Consider the following 22,721-nt stretch of genomic DNA (forward strand, 5'->3'; position numbering starts at 1 on the left):
AAATGCCAAACACTACTTTACCAAAAACAATGTTTTCTAGGTTAATCTGAGGGTAAAACTCGACCTCCAATCAGACTTTAACCTTTTCCAAATAAACTTGACATCTCACACATTTTCTTTCCTTTGCAATAAAACATTTCAGTCTAATTTATCAAATATCAGTTATTGCTTAAGAAATTAAAATAAACCTGAAGACGCCCCAATAGGTACTGAAGATTTGGAGCATGAAATTTGATTCCAGTAGGAAAAAAACCAAAAACAACTGCATAATATTCAAGTTATTTTAATAGACATCACAAAAATACAAAAAGGATTAATGCAAAACCCCACCAGGTCATAATGTAAATATATGTGCAATATTTTAGAACAATCTTTAAAGGGTGATAAAGTGTCAAATGTGGGTTTAAGATTAAGTGACTAAAAATATTTTCAGCTACAAATATACCTTGTTTTCAATCTTAGAGTACAATTGATTTAGCTCCTTGTAGACTTAAAATGAATTCCAAGATCTTTTATTTTAAAAGTCCAAATCAGTGAAGGAAAGTAGACTACAAATGGGTCATTTTAGCTTTCAGAGCTTTGAAATGGCAGTTAGTACAGAGCCAGTCAACACTACACAGGTAGCAAAGCAGAAGATGAGGCCGTTCATCAAACCCTGCAGAACAGGAAACAGATTTGTCATAACTATCCTCTGGAGAAATCTAAGCAAAACCATTTGACATTTCACACCTTACCTTAATCTCTCTGAACACCAAGGATCCCCACAGAGCTGCGACCAGACCGTAGCCCTACAGAACACAAAAAGCCATTTACCACCCATCTTCATAATGATAAGACTTCTGTTGCTGTTGCAGTGATCATCAATTCCAGGCTTCAGGCCCCCCTGCTTTGCATGTTTTAGATGAGTTTCTATAATAATGATAATCACCCAAAGATTCAGTCCAGGTGGGAGGCAGAAGGAAACACCTAAAACATGCAGGGCAGGGAGGCATGAGGACCAGAATTGAAAAACACTGGTATTGCAACATCTATAAATATAGATGTTTTTTGCCTCAGCAAAAGTTCAATATTCAGTCCAACAAGTGTAAATAATTTGTGTCTTATTTAAAGCGGTCAAAGATCCAAGGATTAAGTCTTAAGATGTATAGAAAAAAGGTCAATATGTTTTTGGTCCAGTTTCAACAAATTAACATATTTGACTATAGTAGTGTTGGCTGTGAGAGCAGACCTAAAACTCAGTCATATATTATATAATAAAAAGTCACACCTCTGGTGGAGACAAAATTAATGAAAACAACTCCAAACACTGAGGGGACATGCAATGTGGCAACTGAACCCCAAACAGAAAGTGTTTGCATACACAGTAAAGCAAAACCATGTCAAACTGGTTTCCTTTAGTTTTATTGCTCCTTCTGTTAAACTATTGCAAGTTTCTTCAAAGCAATTAACTTTAGAGCACCAAATACTAAAATATTTAGAACATAAATTTCCTTCAAATTAGAAATTTTAGAGAAGAGTAGAAACTTAAGAAATACCATCTTCTGGTTAACTCTGCAACTGCTTTGATGAAGTGCAATTACAGAAAAACTGGAGAAATGTTCAGTGAAGTGGGCTCCAACTGTACATAGCAAGAAATTTAAAGATAAAAAAAAAAAAAAAAAAAAGCATATTTGTCAGGACATGATTCACTTACTGCAGTGACAATGGGGTAGGTAATAACAGCACCCAGGTAGTTGGTGGCCAGGAACCAGCAGTATGTGCCCATCGTCCACATAAATCCTGACAGAAATCCTGAAGTACAGCCAGAGGAGAGAGAATATTTTTAAAAATACAAAAAGAAAAAAGCTCAAATACTTTACACACCCATATGGCTTAAAAACAAAAAAACACCTTCTATCCCAAATAATTAGCCAGAACTTGAACACTGAACCCTTGCATGACTATATGCGATTATATGCGAAGCGATTACATGACATTTTCAAAACAGCAGCCGATTCTGTCATAGGGTCAAACTGGAGCTATCATTAGATCTTTTAGTGGCCTCTTGGGTACCATGTTTTCTTGATTCTTAGAAAAAGAGCATGTGGAAAATGATAAGGGCATAAGTCTTGACATTGGTTACACAGAATTGCAATGAGCTCAACTACATTTGGTTTCCATCTTCAGTAAGCCACACCTGTTACTTCAGGCTGCAAGGTAAATTACAAGTGTGAGCAAACAGAATTCTGCATATAAATGAGCAGTTTGATTATCTTGGTATTGAAGGTTAGTCATTTGTGTTTAAACATGATATCTTCACCGTTAAAATAGGCCTGGTGAAAGACTTTATTAAAATGAGCTGCTACCTGGTAATATGGCTCTGGGGTAAACCCTGGGTTTGTTTTTCATCACGGCACAGTAGATGGTGAAATACACTGAGCTTGCAAGGAAAACACCAGAGGTCTGTGCATGAACATAGTCAAGATCTGCAAAAAAAAATAAAAAAAAATGTCAGTTTAAGCAACTTCTCAGCAGGGGGAGAGATCACTGCTCTTCGTGTCTCGATCAAGAGTGGGAGCAATCTTGATAGAAGGCATGACATTTAAATTTTTCTCTTTTATTTCATGCTCATTTGGGAATAGCAGCAAGTTGAAGGTTCAAAATTAGGAGTCTTATCAAAGACTAAAAAAAACCTACCGTAGACACTGGCTCCATAAAAAATGCTGTCACGACACGTTGAATGGTTCTTTATGTAGAGAACTGGTATGAATGAAGAGCCGTACAGCAAGCCTGCCATAACGGCAAGCAGGCAACCACTGATACAAAGAGGATACAAAGGGTGAAAAACTGTATGAAAGATGCACTTTTAATCTCCTTTGAGACCTTGCTCAATTTATATGTTAATTTTAACATTTTTTCGTACAGAACTGATAAATAGAAATGGAGCCATGCCTAGTCACACAATTTAGCAAAGTGAATATTAAACATTCACTTCCAAAGCCAGTCTAGTACCAAAAACATACAAAATCCTTTTGCATCTGATGCTTCATGGTAAAATTCCTGCCTGTCATTTTTCAAAGAAAGAAATCTCTTTCAGATAACTAAATATGCATTCTTGGGGTAGAGTCAGCTTTCCAAACAAAAGCTGCAGTCCTTGACATCCAAGAAAATCTAAACTTTTGAGTTAATAATGCAAGTGAACATAAACAGCATGTATAATTATTGTAGTGTCAGAATGCATTATGCCCAGTGGTGGTGATTCATTAGATTACCAATTTGTTTTGTCACCCAAATAAGCACAAGAAAGCTGTGAGATCACACCAAGGCAACGTTTGACCTTACATGATTCGCCTCATCTTTGGTCCAATGGCATCAATCCAGTATGCAGAGGAGTGGTATACAAAACTGCCAGAAATGGATCTCTACACAAAAAAAAAAAAAAAAAAAAATTCACAGTTTCACAATTAAAATTTTTATTTTTATTTTTAAAGAAATCACTCACCTTGTCAATTAGTATAGGGATCGTTTCTGACTCTGGATGGAGCGTCACATCACTTCTCACAAAGAAAAACACCAGGCCACTAAAGGGAATAAAACCCAGACCGATTATACAATCATGACTGCTATGTTGCATCAAAAAAAAAAAAAAAAAAAAAAAAAAAAAAAAAAAAAAAAAAAACAGTGACATGAAAGCTGCTGAATGTTGCATAGCTCACCTGAGCAGACACAAGCCAGCTCCACAGTAATTCAGTATTGGCCTGGAAACATCCTGAGCATCAATCCCAAACCACCCAAATCTGTTTCAAACAGTGACATCCATTTTTATGTTAAAGATTCCCATCAAAAGGCAGAAAAATCAATTCAGAGATTCATGCAGTCACATTTTGTACCTAGAACTGGCCCAGCCCATCAACAAACTGGATGATCCCCAAATTAAAATTCCAAGACCAAGCCCAATTGCTTTAACAATGGTAACAGCTGCCACACTTCCTGTGAATGAAAAAAAAGTTATTTGGTGTAAAATATTTGACTAATAATTATCCACAAATTTTTAAAACCAATTTAAAAGACTAAAGCTTGAGGTGTTAAAGACAGTTATTGAATTTGTGAACACTTAAAGCAGGCCCTTATCATACTGTGAACAAAACAGGAACTAACCGAGTCAGAAAGCAAAAATTTCTCCTTAGACTTTAAAATATCCCACAACCTTTCAGCAACACAAGAGCATGCCTAAAAAAGCTCAGAAAAATGACAATTCACATCTTCTCTAGATACAGTTCTAGCCAATTACATGGAGCCGCAGTGAGTTATGGTGAAATTTACTCAGAACTGGCCAGTTCTCACAGTAGAGACCATTATTTCTTTGATTGTATATCTTGAGCCCATCTTCTGCACCGTATGATGCCAAACTGCAGAAAGAGTTTTATTTTATTTATTTTTTGCTTCAAGTTGCAATTTCCAGAAACGTTACCTGTGGCCCAGATCATTCCACCAAGCATTGCAAGAGGGTGGAATTTGGGTGTCCGCAGCAACAGATCGCCAAAAAGAGATACAACCCATATTGATGCACAGCTCACAAAATGATAGAACATACCTACAAAAAAAAAAAAAAAAAGGTTTTGCATTAAGTGTGGAAAAATAAATCTTACACCAGATTTCTTCCACTTACCATCTCCTGTTTCTACTCTTTTGACTGGAACAAAGGTGCTTCCATACAGAACCACAGCAGCCATGTTTGCAATTAATCCATAAGCAAAATTAGTGACGTTTGTGGAGTTACTGGAGACAATGGTTTCCTGGGAGTAATTCCCAGTTTCATTACACCCTAAAACAAATTTCAGAGCAAACAATTTAATAAGACAATTTACAGCCAAAGAAACAAAAAACACCACAAGACTCAGTGAGCTCCACATTAATGACAGATCAGTTCAAAGACTCGTTAACCCACCGTCAGCGCAGAGGCATCTCATCATCAATAACGACGCGACAAATAAAAGCAGAGGCGAACATTTTATCAGAGGCATCATAAAAATGCAATAGGCCTACTTGTTTTTTTCCCTCTCAACACAAACTTTCCACAACCTTAAAACACCACAAGACGCCACGCGTGGGAGTCTGCAGAAGCCCAGAGAGCAAGCAGGTGCCGCCAGTTATCCAATCACCCGAACCTGGCACATTAAATAAAGCCGCGGAGCATCCGGGGAGGCCCAGCACGCATGACGACAAGATGACATCAGAGTCTAATTTAATTTGTGTAATTAGTTTTGGATGTAAATTACTTCTTTCCCAGTGTGAGCACCCTGAATTGAAATGTTAAAACCCAAAGATTAAAACCACCAGATGTCGCCTAAACCGGTGGAAAATAGACATGCCCGGAAATGATTCCGCTTTCATAATTAGAAGAACATTTTAGAACTTATTAAATTGAACGGTGTCAGTAAAACGGATAGTTTTGTTTTTTCTTAAAAGACAATGTATTTTCAGAAAGGTCACCTTCTGACAAATTTTATTGAGAGTAACAATAAATTGAAAATAAAAAATATTCTTAGTCATATGTATGGGATCTATATTGTTATGATAGCCTATAAAATGTTTGAATGAAATATTCAGAATGTGACTTATCATATGAATTATTGCACGGCAACCCATGTGAATTATGGTTTTTAAATTATTGTTTGAAGTTGGAAGTCTGTCTATTCTTGCTGTCTCTAAACTTTAAGGAAGCCTTTCCTCCTAGCTGAGTTTCAAACTCGCGCTCCTCCCCAGTTTGAGCTTAGTGAAAAAACACTTTCAGCTTTAATAAATTGCAATGGGGAAGTACCGCGTCCACTGGTGTTATTTTCCCTTTCGAAAACTCACCCGTAACTTTAGGAGGTGCTCTCCCTCCAAAAGAACTTTGATTATAGCGATTCTGTGTTTGATCAACTTGTTATTTTTGGTTTTAAAAGTTGGGCTTTTAGAGCAACCCCGGAGCAGAAGGAGTAACGAGGAGCAGAAGCGGAACACCCGCGGCGAGCATCACTTAGACGGTGAACTACCGGCCACTTCTGACCTGCAAACCCAAGCTAGTCTGGAGGTCCCGACCCTGTTTAATGTGGTCTACGTAACACTACAGTTCAAGCGTCTTAAACCAGCAAATATTCGAGGTACATTCCGACCAAAGCTGAGAAAGAAAGTGAGAAGAAAAACAATCCATCCAACAATTACGCAGCGCAAACGATTCAGCGTGGAACGGGAAACGGGCCAAGCAAACCGCAGCACTGGACTTAAGAGATCGAGGAAAGGGGGAAGTCTTGTGGACTTCTCCTTAAAGTATTATAACGATGGAACACACCCTCGTTTTAGTAGCATCCGAATTTACAGCGAAATGGCACCTCCGTGGTTCAGCGCACAGGACGTGAAAAGCATGCGCTTTCTTGCAGATGCCAAAGTTTTGCGCATAAAAGAAATCCCTCGTTTGGACGCACCGTCCCTCGTGATATTTGAGGGTGCAGACATGGACCGTCTGGTCAGCAAAAAACACTTGAATAGAAATAATATATGTGGAGGCCAGTGCGGAATTATCCACTGCTCCCTGGGAAACACGGAGGTATTTGCTTTCCATTTGGACAGGGTGCTTGGTCTCAATAGAACAATACCTGCGGTAAGCAGAAAGTTTAGCTTTTTGAACGGTAGGTTTTCATTTTTATTTAGATTAGATAGAATCCAAAGGTTGTTTATTTATGGTGGTTTGAAAGCATTTCTTTCTAAAACATTTCTGTTAAACCACCAGCATGCTTTCTGTTAATTGTTTTTCATTTTGCATGTTTTACTTTGTTTCACTAGAGAATGAACATCTTATATGAATTGGATTTTTAACATTTTGTCACGCTGCAATTACAAAACTACACAAATGAGCTCTTTGTTGTAAAGTAGAAGGAACATGATGTGTGGTTTTCTAAAAATTTCCTTTAGTTTGAAAACCTCAAATGAAATCTGACTCTTTAGGAGCAACCCGATTGAATCAACCAATGCTGTCACAAACCCAGAGGTTCTGTGAAGGTTCCTTAGAGAGTGTTGGTGAACAAATAGTTCATAAAGACAGAGGAACACAGAAGACCAGTCAAAGAGAAAAATGAAGGGCTGCAAACCCATCAAGACATGGTCGTCTACCAAATGTGGGAGACTCTTAAAAATTCTGGCTTTTTTAATTGTAAAAATACACAATAACAAAAATAATTAAAAATTATGAACAATTTCCCCTTGCTTAGCAATTATTCAATGCCTTTTTTGCTATATAACATAAAATATATGACTGATTACACAACAGTTCAGGTATAAATAGTTTCCCCAGGTTCTGCACTTATTTTATTCATACCACAGAGCTGAAACACGGTTCAGATCTTTCTAAATGCAGAGCTATTGGAAGCATATTGCAACAGGAAGCAAGTGTTTTCTCTTTGTTTTTCTACCTTGCATTACAATAATCCTGCCTGTGACTAATATCTTCATCTGTTTTCATATTCGTGATGGATATGAAAAATTTCTAAATACGTTAAGCTGAACCAGGAGATACACATTATTTTTGCCCTGAGCTTTAGGTTCAGATATCCATGGTTGCTTCTGCTGTTTAGTTCACCTTTTATCCTTGTTTGGGAAGAAATAGCATTAAATCTTTTTTGATACATCACATATGGAAAATTACAACATCAGTGTTAACAGACCTTAGAGGACTGTGGAAACATATGAGTCTTATCTTGGAGAGCAGATTGTTTCTCTCTCCTCTGCCTTTATCTGCTCAATTATAGGGTTCAAAATGAGTTTTTTAGTAATTCTAGTGAACTGAATTGAAACAGAACAGATATCTGTGGTCCATGAAGGTTTAGATGTCACCTGTGCTCCAATCCAACTATTTAATCCCTGTTCTTTTGTCACTTTAGATGGCCAGGCCTGCCAGGTGGTTCTATGGGATGTATCGCTGCACCCTAAAGACCTTGCTGCAGGCCCAGTTACAGTGAGGATGACATGGAGGGAGTACCAGAACTTACTGACACAGAGGTGTTGGCAAATAAATGTCAATCCAAAGTCCAACTCTGGATGCTCTTCAATTTATCACAGTGAATGGAGCAAATTAGCTCTTTTTGACTTTTTGCTACAGGTAAAAACTCTGATGGATTAAAGCTTTAAATTTAACATCACAGACAAATAAATTGTTTTTGCATTACTCTGAATCCATAAAAATGCAGCTGGAGCGTCTCATTAGATTTGGGCGCTATGAAAGTTTTTGAAAAAAAATTGCTTCTTTAATCCTTTCTTCCACTATCTTCTGCAGCACTATGTTCCTATAGGTATAATTACTATTTAGAAGTCTTCCCATATTTTGTCTTTCAGGATAATGGATGTCTTAAATCTAATGCAAAAAGCCTTTATAGAAAATTACATTTTGGATTCACCTCTTCACCACAGTAACATCAAAAACTGAGCTAACGTTTGAGGAAAAGTGCTACTTAAAGTTATTTTATTGTTAACATTCAATAGGTCTCTCATCACATTCATGCTTTGTTTTTAATTTACTTTGAAGCTTCCAACATGATTCCTAAAAAAACCCCAAACTTTTTTCTTTTGTCAGTCAACAACACAAAGCTCTAAAAGCTGCATTTAATAACCAAAACAGTTCATCATCCATGTCCTGTCCTGTTGCTCATTTCCTGTCTGTGAGGTCTCTCTGGATCATATTTTAGCACTGACAGCAAATACTCTATTTATAAAGAAAGCACAAAAAGTGGAAACTGGATTTGTTCAAAAACTCTCCAGATTAGTTTGGAAAAAAAAAACATTTTATTACATAAATGTGTGATTAAGTTTACAATTTTTTTAAGAATAAACAAACATCAATTAGTATCATTTATTCTTTATACGTTTATGGATTAATGGTACACTTCTGTAATATTTGCAAACTCATATATTAACTAGTCATATTTAACTGAAGCAGGTTTACAGGTGGAGGTGCATTTAGAGAGGAATGTCAGCTTAAACAGGAATAGCATTGTGAGTATTTAAGTGTTTTTTCTAGGATTAAGCAGCTGTTGAATTTTAGTAGGTTGTCGGATTTTTTCAGTCTGAAACCTTTCTTGCATCATGTTGTTTTGTTTAGAGCAAAACATGAATGAGTGCTTAAATCTAATTCATGGTCACTGTTCCCTGTGGAGGCAGCAGGTGTTTTACAGCAGGAAGTTCTGTCTTTTTAGGCTTAAGAAGAGAATCCCCTCTGCGATGATGTTATGCAGCTAGTGGTGGTCTAATTGGTGTTCCTTTAAATTATAGAAAATGGTAACTTGACTCAAAGAGACACTAAAGAGGAATCAGCATGAGGTGTTTTTTTTCCCTGGCTAAACCTTTTATACCAGATTTTCTCATATTATAGTGGATGTTATGGATGCAAAATGGAGTGAGGGAAAATATTGAATAAAGGGTTTACCTACGTTATCAACCTCATGCAATGGAGATAAAAAAAACTGAATCCTAATTTAAAATCTGCAAACCCCAGCTTGAGCTGTTCTTCTGTTTTCTGAAGAAATGTGAACTTTCTCATTAGATTCACAACCGTCTGGATCCGAGCTGCTGCGGATTCAGACCACGGCAGGAGGACGTGTGTGTTCAAACGGGCCGCCGTGATGTGTGTAAGGACCAGGAAAACATACAACTGGCAAACATCGTGCACAGGGAACATGACCTCAGGCGCCTGGTCTTCACCAACAACAAAGGGTTCTTTGACCACAATGAGGACAATCTGGACTTCAGGCTTCTGGAAGGAATCAAGGAGTGAGTTTGCTACTAATGAACCTATGTTCAGATTTTAGGATATGATTTTACAGTTTCTTACCAAAGTTTTATGTGATAGATTGACATATCACAATATACCATATTACAACCGTAACCTTCAGAGTGTTTGATTTGAATTTTATGCGACACAACAACAAAACGTAGCATATGACTGAAAGGTGGATGTGTACATTGAATCCCTCTGTGTGTAATTTAATCTCAGTTTAAATACAGTTTGATAGATGTGCGAACTGAATCAAAACTCTCCATGTGTCTCCCTAGGCTGCCAGAGCAGGCTGTGTCTGTGTTGAGGAACAGGAAGCTGAGGGAAAAACTTCTCCAGTCGCTCTTCCTGGACCAGATGTACTGGGAAAGTCAGGGCGGCCGACAGGGCATCGACAAACTGATCGATGTGATTGAGAAGAGAGCCAACATCCTCCTCAGCTACATCAGTGCTCATGGGATTAAAGTTATCCCGATGAATGATTGATTTATATTTTAGTAATGACGCAATTTTTAAATTACATAAATCTTATTTAAAATAGTAAAATCTGCACCTAAATTTAAACAAATGTGAAGAACTAGAGAAATAATAATTTGTTACAGAAGCTTTAAACTTGACAAAAGTCAGCTTTGTCAGACAAAAACTCTTAAGAATGGTAAAGAAACACTCATTTGTTATATATTTTTGTGTATAGAGTAACAAAATATACAACTGAGTAGCTACAGTGATCCACAAAGCAACAAAGAGCTAAAACCCTGTGTACTATTTTTTCTCAGAAAGGCATAGATGCAAACAGCTTGGCAAAGTCATGGCTCAATACTGTCAGCAAAGGCAGAAAAATGAGTACTGTGGAGGAAGAAAGGAAAACAGAAAACATCAGGCAGCTAATTTCCATGAAAGCAATAGAGAAATCCTTGGCTTGGGAATCCTCTTGCACAATGTTTCACACAGCTCCTTTCACTTTTCGGTTTACCTTTTTATCTTGTGTGATTTTTTACTTCAGTTCATAACTTTTACTCATTTTTATGTAGTTTCAATGAAATCACACTAAAATTGGTAAAATGGACATTAATGGGGTTAATTTTTACAGTCCAAGTTTGACGTTCCTGTATAATTGAACAGAATATTTCCACCTAGAATACAACAATACATGTTGTTATTGCATGGAGAATTTTTCAATTTTCTCTATAAAGATGCAGAAGTTTTTCTGTGTATAAGATTATGACTAGCATAAACAACAAATGAGCAAATTGTTGTTTTAGTTTTAGCAATAAAACTAAAAAGCAAAGTCAGAAATCATTTATATTCTGCTGTTTGGGCCCTGAGAGATTAGACGGAAAGTTGTTTGTTTGGATTTGTGCATTAAGCCGCCTGTTGTTTTGACCTGCTCACCTGAATTAGATAGAGTGGATTCCATGACTTGTTGTGTTTGTGTTAAAATGACCCCTACAGTTTGAAGACAAACTCTTCTCACATATACTCTTGTATTATCTCACCAGAAGACACAGACTAAAGATGTGACCTACATGGGTGAAACATTTGAAGCTTACAGAAACAAAAATAGACAAGGTGAGGGGCTGGACCTTTACTGATGGTTTAATTCTCCACTTGAACTCACTCCCCTTCAGTAAAACTACATTGATCTAAATGCCTTATGCAGAGTTCTGCTGACCTCAACTGCAAGATGAATGTCAAAAGCAGCTGAACATCTGTTTGATGTTCAAATGAAAGAACAATGTGGGGAATCAAATATAAAAGAACTGTATAATACACATAGCACATAGTTTAGCTTTTCCTCTTTCTTGAAACAAAGGTCTGAAATAATAATAGCAAAACCTTTTCCTCTGAAGAAATTAGAATTACATTCACAAAACAAAACTTCACATGAGTATGAGTTAGCTTGTGCCCTTTTTATCCCTACTGGGTCATTTTCAACTTTATCAATTCTGCTTACTGCTATTGTTTTCTGTTATCTTTCTAATAATACAGAAAATACCACAACAGACAGAATAACAAAGCAGCCTGTGTTTATTTCAGGGACATGCCACCCACTGTTTACTTTCATACTTTGATACAGACGATCGCTGAGTTCTTTCCAAGAAAAAATGATCAGCAAAAACTATATGTGTCACTTCCAAGTAAGCTGAGTTGATAGAAACATTCAACAACTATGTGCCTGCCAAGGTTAGTACAAATGGTTTTCTCTCCAGTTTTTTTATTTTTTTTTTAGGAACAAACATTTCTAAAAGCATTATGTGGAAAGGATGTGAGATTTCATACTGAGGAGACTCAAAAGATTATGCACTTTTCCTTCAAAGATCAAGTTATCCAGAGAGTTTTGTAGCGGTAAATTGGTGTGGAGCACAGATTTCTACTCATCTTCAAAAAACAGTCTCTTCACTGCAAATAACTTTGGCCCATGAATTAGATTTAAAAGCCAAATCAAAGGATGAGGGAAGAGAACTTAGTTTGTGAATCAGATACAACAGATAGCTGAGGTGTTTTGTTTGTCAGTTTAAATTGGATCAGAAGTTAACTTTTATAGCAGTTTTACTTTTAAAGTCATTGGCTGATGTCTGTGAATTATTTTAGTAGCATCTATTGTCTCAAAGTGGTATCCATACATGCTTAGCCAGGATAATTAGATGAGTTATTTTTTATGAGTCTGAGCCAACTGAGTGAGACTGTCTGACAGAACAAAGCATTGTCTTCTCATATGTTGATTTTAACTTTGGTAATAGATGATGCACTTGTACTGATAAGGTCTTACAAAGTGAACTAGAAAAATGTCAACATGAAGTTAGATAAAGTCAAGCCACAGCTTGTTTTACTTCCAGCTGAACCTGCACAAGGCCTGGAGATGTGCTGATTCAGACCAAACAGGAGCAGAAATTATGTTAAAATTTGCTTTTGGGAGACATGCTTATCTGTAGAATAATATAATTTATTTTTCTTCAAGTTGATAGTAAGACCACTGTAATTTTTTTTAAATTAAAAAAAATTTTTTTTTTACTGCTTTTCTTTCTTTTTGGAGACCTATCCAGGACCAGGACTGAGGTTTATTGTATTGGTTTAGGTTTACTCTTCTGATTGGATTTTAAATTATACTTTTAAAGCTTTAATTGCTTTGAGAATAAATGTTACCTTGGGACAGACAATTGTTTTTGCATATTCAGGAATCTTTAAATGGGATTGACTAATTAATGAACCAGTGATAAACACCAACTTAAGTTCACCTTGGATTGTCTTCTGTAGTTTGAATTTAAACCTAATAAAGGAGACAACAGAGATGATACCACCAGATTGAGGGCATTTAAACATTTAACATGTTTAATCCTCAAAGAAAGTTCAGTGGATATAGTATATCAAGTACCTTGACCCAAGTAACATATTAAGTTTCTTGAGATTTATTTGGAATGTTATTTCTTTTTCATTCTTAAAGAACTTCAAAACCCAAGTCAGTCCCACTAAATCAGATTTCTGTTAAGAGGTGAAGGTGAAAAGCTTAAAGCTTGTCTGTGATGGAGCCCAGGAGTAAGACGTGAGTAGCTTCCTGTAGAGCAATGAGCTGTATCACTGAAAACATCCAAGATAAGATTACACAGAATGCATGCACAATATGGAGGTGTCAGCTGCAGGGAAACAAGCAGATCTAAGCTCTGCGTTTCCTGTTTGCTTTTTATGTCTGATTCTGCAGGAGGTCCACAGACAGGAAGCAACTTCTGCTGCCCAACAGCTTCACTGAATGATGGTTTAAATTCCACGTGTTGCACGAGGATATTTGATGTCCAGTCTGACATTCATTTGCATGATATCCTATTTAGGCATTTGTCTCCTTTTGTTTGTTTTGTTTTTTTGCCATAACGATGAACTATAACATATTTTTCTGTTGAAGTGAGATAATAATCTAATGTAAACAGATGAACTGAACTTTTGGCTCTATTTCTAAATATCTTCATAAAATGGAAGCTGCATTTTGTGAATGAAAAGGTTTAAGTTATTTTTTAATGAGTGAATTCTTTCTGCTTTCTGTCAGACTAATTAGACTTTAACCTGTTTTTTTGTATATTTTGTGCATACTGCCATTGATTTTGAATATGCATTCAGATGGGACCTATTTGACAGATTAAAAAGCAAGTATAAAACATAAAATTTATTAAGCTCACATTTAGGTTTTTTAAAGTTGTTTTCTTAAAGGACTGATATTCTACTTTTAAATATCATCTTTCCAAAACTTGTAAGTGGGCAATCATTGTCATCTGTCTTCAACATTTCAGTTTGTGATAAAAACCCCCAAACATTTCTGTTAAATAATGGTACCACTGTCAAGTTCTGGTGATATCACGACTGTATCTGATGGTTTTGATGGTGACAAAAATTAAAAAATTTTGCAATGCTTGCAAAATGCAAAATTTTAATGAGATACACTGACGTTTGTGTTTACAAAATGATCCTCTCCTTGACCCCCCCACCCACAGGAAAGTCAAATGGTTCATATGTTTATTTTTAGTCATCAAATTAAATTGGTGGCTCAGAGATAATATGATAAAGTCTGACAGAAAACCTTCACAATTTTAGCCACTACACATAACACTGCAAAAACTAGACGGTGGATGGATGAAATATTGAAAAGAGAGTAGTGGAATGCCTTTTTATGAGAAAATAACTTTAGTAAACATCACTAATTATTTATTTTTGGAAATATGCTTAAAAATGTTTTAACTTTGGTTTCTATAGTGGCAAAGTGTCCACAAGACTCTTAAGCATTTTCAAAAGCAAATGTCTTTTGTGTCTTACCTTTCTTGATAGTATTTTGATCAACCAGTTCTACTGAAGTTTGTTGTCAGTAGAAAACTATTGAAGTGACAGGTAAAGAAAAAATATGTCAAAACATACCAAATAAAAGTACAATAGGTATCACTGCAGGGACTCAAGGAAGTGGACAAAAAGAAAACTTTTTTCCATCGGATAGAGCATGAACCTATGAGTTGACATCTGAAGCCACGAAGCTCGATTAAAGGGTGAGTGCACAGACGGAAAAAGAATATGGTGAGGCATCTCCGTGGACTGGCATCTCGAACATCTGCTAACGGAGATATATGGGGCAATCAAACAGTTGTGGGCTGAATATGTCAAAGTCTATATTTAGAGATGCTATGATGAGCGGCATGTAGAGCATGAAGAAGAGTCTGGATGAGACGACTGCAGCAGCTTACTGTATGATTCATACACTTCCTGCCAGTGCATCACATGACAGGGAAGTTTTATCAGTGTGACATGTTTTTTAAAAATGTATTTCTGATTGCCAACTGAATCTTGGCAAACAGTTAAATTATTGATTCTAATCATTATGTCAGATTTTTCCTTTGATAGTATATTGTAAAAAAGCTCTGAAACTGTCAGGACTGCATAATTTTCCTCCTGCAGAAGATGCTCTGCTCCACTAGGTAGTGCTTCACAAACCAGTGAAGCATGTAATTTGAACAATTTTTAAAGTATCTTGATTGAGAGCCAAATTCTTCATTTCCTTGTGGAATCCTGTTCCTGTGTCCAGCTACTGCTTTGTACTGTAGGTTAGAAATATTTTACAGATTCAACAAAACTTCTCTCTCATGTAGAAATGTTCAGGAAAAACAACATATGATAAATATGTGACCAACTCAAAAGTAACAAAACTGACTTGTAAAAGTCTAAAACAGACTGTCGACAAATGAGGATGTTACGTTTGAGTTGAGCTGACACAACTACATCCACTCACAGACTGAATGTGTGTAAAGCCTGAAGTGAGAGACGCCAGACATTCCTCACGTACTCAGTTCCTGACTCATCTACTTACAGTCAAAAACTATCCTGGCAGCAGCTCTTTGAACTTAGCTGGCCATCACTTATAGGATGTAGAAATGCTGTAAGCAATGAAAGAAACATCTGGAAATAAATGAATAGTGGCTAACCAAAAGATTAGCTCTTTTTAGAAACATTATTTCCAGTTACTGTAAAATACTACATTACTGCAGTTTTTAGTGGGAGCTAATGCTAACTTCAATTGAAATTACATCTACCCTTGATTCACTACAACCCTCAAACGCCAATAGCATTATAATTTTCATGTTTAATAATGCCTTTAGATATTGTATTTATGTTTATATTTTATTTTCTGTCTGTGTTTTATTTAGGAAATTGATCAAAAACGTATATTTTTGCAACAAGAGGTTGCACGGTCTTTCATCAACTTCACAATTATGCTCTTTTTCATGTTGATCTATCCCATGAGGTCCAAATGAAAGACACTGATGTTTGCTGTAAAGTGACAAAATGTGAAAGTTCAGAGTATTCAAATCATTACAATTCACAATAGACGTGGAAAATATTCATATTATTCATGTACAAATCAAGATTCTCAAGGCTAAAGTGATCAAGTTAAATGTTGCCATGGATAATGATGAGTTATGAATTATGAAAATGTGAAAATCTTCTCTGACTCCTAACTTGACCTTTAAACATATTCCACCAACATCCTGCAGGAAAGGAAGGCCACATGCTAGAAAAAATAGCAAAAGGAAAACTTGTGTCAGTGCTTGAATCCTTCAGTGGAAAACTGAACTATAAATATATGCTTTCAAGACACTTAAGATTCATCTTCTTTCAAAGTTCACAACAAAAAATGCATCAGAATTAGTCTGAAAGAAGGAAATAAAGCCTTTCTGTTCACTGGCCACCGCCTGCCAGATCTCCACAAGAAACAGGATTAAACTGTTGCTCTTCCCTAAAATGTACTGTAACTTTTCAACATTTTATATTATGTTTATTACTGATGCTGAAAAAATCCCTCTGAATGTTCTGGAGAAATTCAAAGGCAGTGAGAATAGAGCTGGATTTTATTTCATAAAGACATTTATTATTAGTTTTGTTTTCCTAATAGAACCAAACCGATTAAACATGTTCTACAAACAAAATAAATGGCTTAAACCTGCCACTTTGTGTATATTTGTATTCATCTGACTTGTTTTTAGTTCATACTCCATACATAAATACGGGGCCTTCACCACGTTAACTTCTATGAAGCAGGAAGAGGAAAGAATGTTTCTGGGCCGAGACAGCAAAGTAAAATATTCCATGATCAATGTCAGCCATCCTGAAGAAACCCAAACAGGAACACAGCCTGGGCTCAGGCAGCACAGAGTGGCCTAAAGGAAATGAGTGCAACCAGCCAGAGGGTGCGGCGGATTCAGAATAATGGCCACATACCCTGTGACCTCACTGACGGACTAAAATACAGATTCCTGGGCAGAAAAAACCCCCCTGAAACAACACTGATAATAGGACTCATGTTTTATTGCATCACTTTCTATGAAATTTAAGTCAAGTTATTTAATTTTTTTTGCTGTCATTGTTCTTTTAAATAAAAAAATGACAAACATTTTAAAGTAAGGTTGCTGGTCACTTCTAGCAAACAATATTTTTACTAAGTTTTAGGCTTCATTTGATCCTATTTGATTTTAAAATAAGTATATTCCGAGCAATATTATGCACCTACTTATAAAAGCTAAAGTTGCATTGCGCTACAGGAGGAGGGACATTTTTTAACATAGTAAAACAGCGCCACCTAGAGGAATAAAAATGCAGACTAACATATTGGCAAAGGCACAGTGTTTCTAATGCTGCAGCTCAAGACTCACCTGGAAAAAAGGCACATCAAAGCAATGTGACACAATGGCTTTTAAAAATATTATAATTACTTATTTATTTGTCACTTATGACAGTAATGTGTAAAGTTGTATTTACACAATTCAGTATTTAAGATGAGAGCTCGCCTGCAGGAAAGCTTGGACATTTCAAATGAGCTACAATGCTGCCCTCTAGTGGCTGGATTTGGGTGGCGCAACCTCCTATTTGGAATCAAATAAAATTGAAAAAATAAAATGTGCCAAAAACCTTGCATTATTCAGAGTTATAATGGTGTTGCCACGAGAAAGGTTGTATCTACAAATTACTAATGGAGAGGTTTGTAATTTTCATATATAAAGTAAAAATCTGGAGAATTACTAAAATCATTTGAGTTTTATCACATGAAACAAGTATTTGACATAATACAAAATTATTTGGTGGATAAACTTTAATTTAGAATTACGGAGGTCAGATGTTTTCTGTAGTTCTTTACCAGGGTTTCACACACCATGCAGCAGGAGCTTTGGTCCATTCATACCGATCTTTACCAGATCTCTAAGGTTTTGGGCCTGTTGCTAGGCAACACATTTCATCCAAATGTTTTCTATTGGGTTTAGGTCTGGAGACTGACTGGGCCACTCTAGGACTTGGAAATGCAACCACTCCCTCGCTGTCCTGGCTGTGTTTCAGGTTCTTGTCATGGTGGAAGATCCAGTCATCTCCCACGTTTATTGTCTTACTGAGGGAAGGAGGTTGTTGTCCAAAATCTCACTACACATGGTACAATTCATCATTCGAGACTGTGGTCCCGGTTCTTCACCTGATCCTCCTCTCAGCTGATCTCTTTCTTTCTCATGATCACTGATTCTTGACTAGGCCAGACCTGGCATGGAGCCACAGTCTGAGAGAAACTCACAGTCATCTTGAATTTCTCCCATTTTCAAATAATTGCTCCAGCAGTTGTTTCTTTCTCACCAAGCTGTTTGTTTGTTGTCATGTAGTCCATCCCAGCCTTGTGCAGGTCTAAATGTTTTGTCCTTTGGAATCATATTTTATGATTTTATGGAATTCAATTTTAATTCTGTCTCTTGAAAATTACAGACCTCTCCCTTCTTTGTAAGTGGAGTCAAATACTTAATTTCCTCACTGTATAGCTAATATTAAATATTATATTAAAGTATAACAATTAAGGATCCAGACAACAGCATTTTGGAAAAGCTTTGATCATTTTTACTGTTAAAGATTATGTATTTAGTATTTTGCAGCCACATAGTGCCATTTTATAGCCCCATTCAATAACAACATTGCTTTCAGTTCTTATAAAAAGGCTCTGTACATAAAAAATAATGTAAAAAATGGACTTTGTGATTTGATGCCTTGAAATTGATTTCTGTCTCTTTCAGAAGCTCCTGCTCTTTCTGCCAGTCTGTCATCATTTAGCTGTTCTCTCATCAAACATACACCTGGAGTGTTGTTTGGTTCTTCCATATATGTCTGAGAAATGTTTGAATCTTCCATGACAACCATCCAGGGTTTCTTCTCAGTTCAATGGTTCTACACCTCCAAACCCTCTTAAAACTAAACTTCACATGTTGGTGTTAAGTCTTTTTACACTGAAAGCTAGAATAATTTGTATCTTTTTTATTTCTTGTGCTATAATCAAAACAATTTCCACTTTATTGAAGTTCTTCAGAGCATCCATGTTCAATCTGTCCTGCTAGCTGCACCATTCTCTGATGACAGAAATGAAAAAGACCCACGTGAACTTCTTGTGATGAAAAATGCATCATTTACACCCACAGAGTGTCTTCTCTCTTGTTTCTCGGATCATGCAGTTCTCTGACACGATGCCTCCTCCTCTGGGAAGCTGGAGACTCAAAATATCTCGACCTCCTTGTGTCAGACTCCCCTCGCCTCACAGGGCGAGGCTCTCCGGTGGCCCAGCTGACAGTGACAAACTGACATTGGCTGAATGCTCCACTTCTCATCCATAACATATAATGAAAAAGTACTTGTTTGCCTTTTCAAGTTTGAGGGAAAAGACAAATACAGACAATGAAAAATAGCTTCCTTATTGCTGATCTCGCCACTGATGCTGGAGTACGAGTTAACATGAGGAATGCATCCTCAGGGGGTTTCAAGGACAAATGACTGGACAGATTGGTATTGATTGGATTTACGAGGACGAAAGGCATATTCTAACAAATTACCGTAAGCATGTATCATTGAATTTGATGCACTGAGTTTTGTCCAAGGTTATGTTACTGAGGTCACCTTTTCATCCCAGGAAACTGTCTGACAGTTTTCTCTGAGGGTTTTACCTTACGCTGTCAAAACCAAATCTCCTTGGTGACTCTAAAAGCATCATTTAGTTTACTTTTGCAGTTAAGGTTCAAAATAGGTAGGAAATAATGAGATGGGAAAGCTGGCTGTCACTACTTTACATGCATGATTTGACATAAAATGCCTCATTACAGGAGCTGGTGAGAAATGCAAAATATCCAAACCTGAAAAGCAGTTCTGACCTTCGGGGGAAAAAAAACAAAAAACTGTTTCACTTCAGATGTGAAAAGGAGAAAAGGAGGCCCTGTCCCTGATTTAAACAGTCAAGTCTATAACTCACTGGACAGACATGGTAGAAAGTCATTAAATGAACTACACTATAGATTCATGAGGATAAATCTGTTCATCCTTTATACTCACCAAACAGACAAATAACTCTTCAATATTAATTTAGAAGTAAAATGATAAATAAATCTTAAACATTACTCTTTAAATGGTCTGTTTGACCAAATAATGTAACCCAAATTGATTGCATTATTTTCCCCTTGGGAGGAAACAATGCTTTGAACTATAAGTAAACTCACAATCTAACAAAAAAAACAACAAAACAAAACAACAACAAAAAAAAACACCAAAAAGGAGATCTTACTAAATTTAATTTAAGCTTCATAAATAAAGAATCTGAAATAAGTACAAAAATCAAAACTGCTTGTAATCCACAAATGTATCATCTGACTAGTTGGCATTTCGACGCCCTGCTGCCCCACAGAAACATCACTGCAGGATGCAGGTTTGTTCAATGATTGGAACTGTGGCCACTAATAAATGATTTAATTTTAATTTTTCTAAGCTAATTTTGGTATTGTTAAGAAAACATAAACTAGCAGATGCTGGAATTATAATAAGAGTTATTTCTTGGTATCCAGGAGCCTCTCAAGTTAACCTCAGTGCTGCTGCTAATTAAGCTTGTCAGTCAAAGTGTTTCCATCACCTCTCTCTCACCACGGCCTTTCCTCTCCACTGAGATTAAAAGCTGCAGCTGATGGATGACACAAAGTAACATTTGGATGGTGCAAAGTCAATCAAGGGCCTTCCTGCCTCCCTCATGTTCTCCGGGGAAGTCGGAAAAAATAATATTTCAGATCTTGAAAAAATAAAAACTGACAGAAATAGTTAGTAAAGAAAAAGAAAAATGTGAATCCATCTTTAATAACACAACTTGTTCCTACCTTCCTATGTATTAATATCACTAGAGCTGGAATTTCTGTATTTTAATGAATAAAAAAAACTCTAAAAGAGGTAAAATATTGTTAGAAAAAAGATATCATGCTGAAAATGGATTTTTCAAGATGAAAGTTTAAAAATAATGAGTTACTTTTGTCTTATTGCAAGTGCACTATGATATTTGGACTTGAAACTTGACAAAACACTTGGTAATATTTTGTGCTTTCAAAATGCTGTTGCTGTAAAGTTACTGTGTCGCCCTGCAGCCTACCGAATAAGTAGAAACTTAAAATCATCCAGAATAATAAAAATGGCATAAATACTCTGTGTTGCCCCATCAATTCTTAAGAAACCTGCTTTACTTGATTTGATTAAAGAAATACTACTTATTTAAAAACCTTGAAGAGAAATGTTGAATTGAGTGGCAACAGAAATTGGAGTTGTAAGAAAATGCCAGTCCAACCAGCACTGGCTCAATGTGACCTCCACACTGACCTACATTTTGCATGTTGACATGCTTCTGATAAACTCAAGCATGTTTATTTTGAGTTTCATTCATTCATTCATTTTTGGCCCTGCAGCAGAGTGAAATTTCACTGGGAAACTAACGTGCTGACCCAATAATCCATCACTTTAAATACCCATCTGGAGAAGTAGCACTTATTTCAGGTTTCCAAATATTTTTTGAATGCTAAAATTAAAAAGAAGAAACACTTAACTGTGCATTAGAAACAACTGAGATGTCAAGATTTACAGAGACTCTAATTCAGTCTCATTACACCTCATTGTTCCTGTGGTTGTAGCATTAATGATGAACCATTAGTGGAGGCATCACTTCATCAGTTCACTGCAGGATGGAAAAAAGACACTGATATAATGACTCATCTGCTAAATATGTACCACTGAGAACAGTTTGTCCTGTCTCATGCTAGGCCCCAGCTGCTAATGCATTAAATATCATGCACAGAAAAAATTTGCTAAAGACGGGATGTAAAACGAGGAACTAATGATGACAAAGATTCAGATGATGTAAGTTGAGGAGAATTTCTTCCGGTAATAAAGAAAAATGAAGCGATTTTCCAGCTGGTAATGATTAGATGTTGATGAAAACTATTTGATAAAACATAAGAATAGGTAAATAAAAATATTTTACATGTACTGGTAAGTAGAAAAAACTGTGACAGAGCATTAAGGAAAGTTTTTCTATTGTCTTAAGTGCAACAGGGAAATTTTCGACCACCAGGCTGCAGTGTTGCTCTTCAATTTCACAGTGAAAATGAACGACTTTATGAGGAAGAGGATAGAGGAAGACTAGTTAAGGGAGTGACTTCCTGAGATCTGAATGGTGAATAAGCTGAATTGTACATGTTAGCGGCGAGGCTTCAGGACATGTTTGCCTTTGAAAACAGACAGCACACACCAGAGGACAATAACAGAGCCAAATCAACAGTACATAGAGATATTACATCAGCATGGTGACTGCTGACAGAGCAAAGAATGTATGTAGAAAAACCACTCATCCATGATCATAGTGTATGTATCTGAGTTTGAGCTGGAAGCATGCGGCTTGCTGGGTTTGAAGTATACAGAGTATACATTTACAGAGATTAGATTATAGAAACAGCGACCAGTTCCAAAAAACAGCAATGAAAAATGTCAACAAACAGCAAGGCTCTGTTTTACAAACAGTTTGCATCTGTGTGTAGCTTTAGGTCATGACTTGTTTGTGGCTTCATCCCCAGTGCATTCTGGGATTGATTTGACC

At 36.4% G+C, this 22,721-nt stretch overlaps 2 protein-coding genes across 3 annotated transcripts; one reads left to right on the top strand and one right to left on the bottom strand.

The window, feature by feature from the left end:
* Positions 1 to 267: 267 nt before the first annotated feature.
* tmem144b (transmembrane protein 144b) lies at positions 268 to 5,149 on the bottom strand. Its single transcript, XM_044126118.1, has 12 exons — positions 4,928 to 5,149; positions 4,649 to 4,804; positions 4,451 to 4,573; positions 3,870 to 3,969; positions 3,696 to 3,776; positions 3,482 to 3,560; positions 3,322 to 3,401; positions 2,677 to 2,795; positions 2,346 to 2,465; positions 1,694 to 1,791; positions 735 to 788; positions 268 to 655 (listed from the first exon to the last, which is right to left on the bottom strand). Exons 1-12 carry the CDS (start codon positions 5,004 to 5,006, stop codon positions 572 to 574), a joined length of 1,173 nt encoding a protein of 390 aa, XP_043982053.1. The 5' UTR covers positions 5,007 to 5,149; the 3' UTR covers positions 268 to 571.
* Positions 5,150 to 5,788: 639 nt separating this feature from the next.
* gask1b (golgi associated kinase 1B) lies at positions 5,789 to 14,090 on the top strand. Of its 2 annotated transcripts, XR_006371747.1 has the most exons (5): positions 5,789 to 6,650; positions 7,899 to 8,116; positions 9,554 to 9,780; positions 10,063 to 11,968; positions 13,482 to 14,090. XR_006371747.1 is itself a non-coding variant. In XM_044127614.1 (4 exons), the coding sequence occupies exons 1-4, from the start codon at positions 5,789 to 5,791 to the stop codon at positions 10,268 to 10,270; spliced, it is 1,515 nt and encodes a 504-aa protein (XP_043983549.1). In that variant the 3' UTR covers positions 10,271 to 12,747. The 2 variants fall into 2 exon arrangements, 1 of the variants encoding a protein (XP_043983549.1); XM_044127614.1 differs by lacking the exon at positions 13,482 to 14,090 and having other exon boundaries at positions 10,063 to 12,747.
* The last annotated feature ends 8,631 nt before the right edge of the window (positions 14,091 to 22,721 follow it).

The sequence above is a fragment of the Gambusia affinis genome, linkage group LG09, assembly GCF_019740435.1.
Source record: "Gambusia affinis linkage group LG09, SWU_Gaff_1.0, whole genome shotgun sequence".
NCBI lineage: Eukaryota > Metazoa > Chordata > Actinopteri > Cyprinodontiformes > Poeciliidae > Gambusia > Gambusia affinis.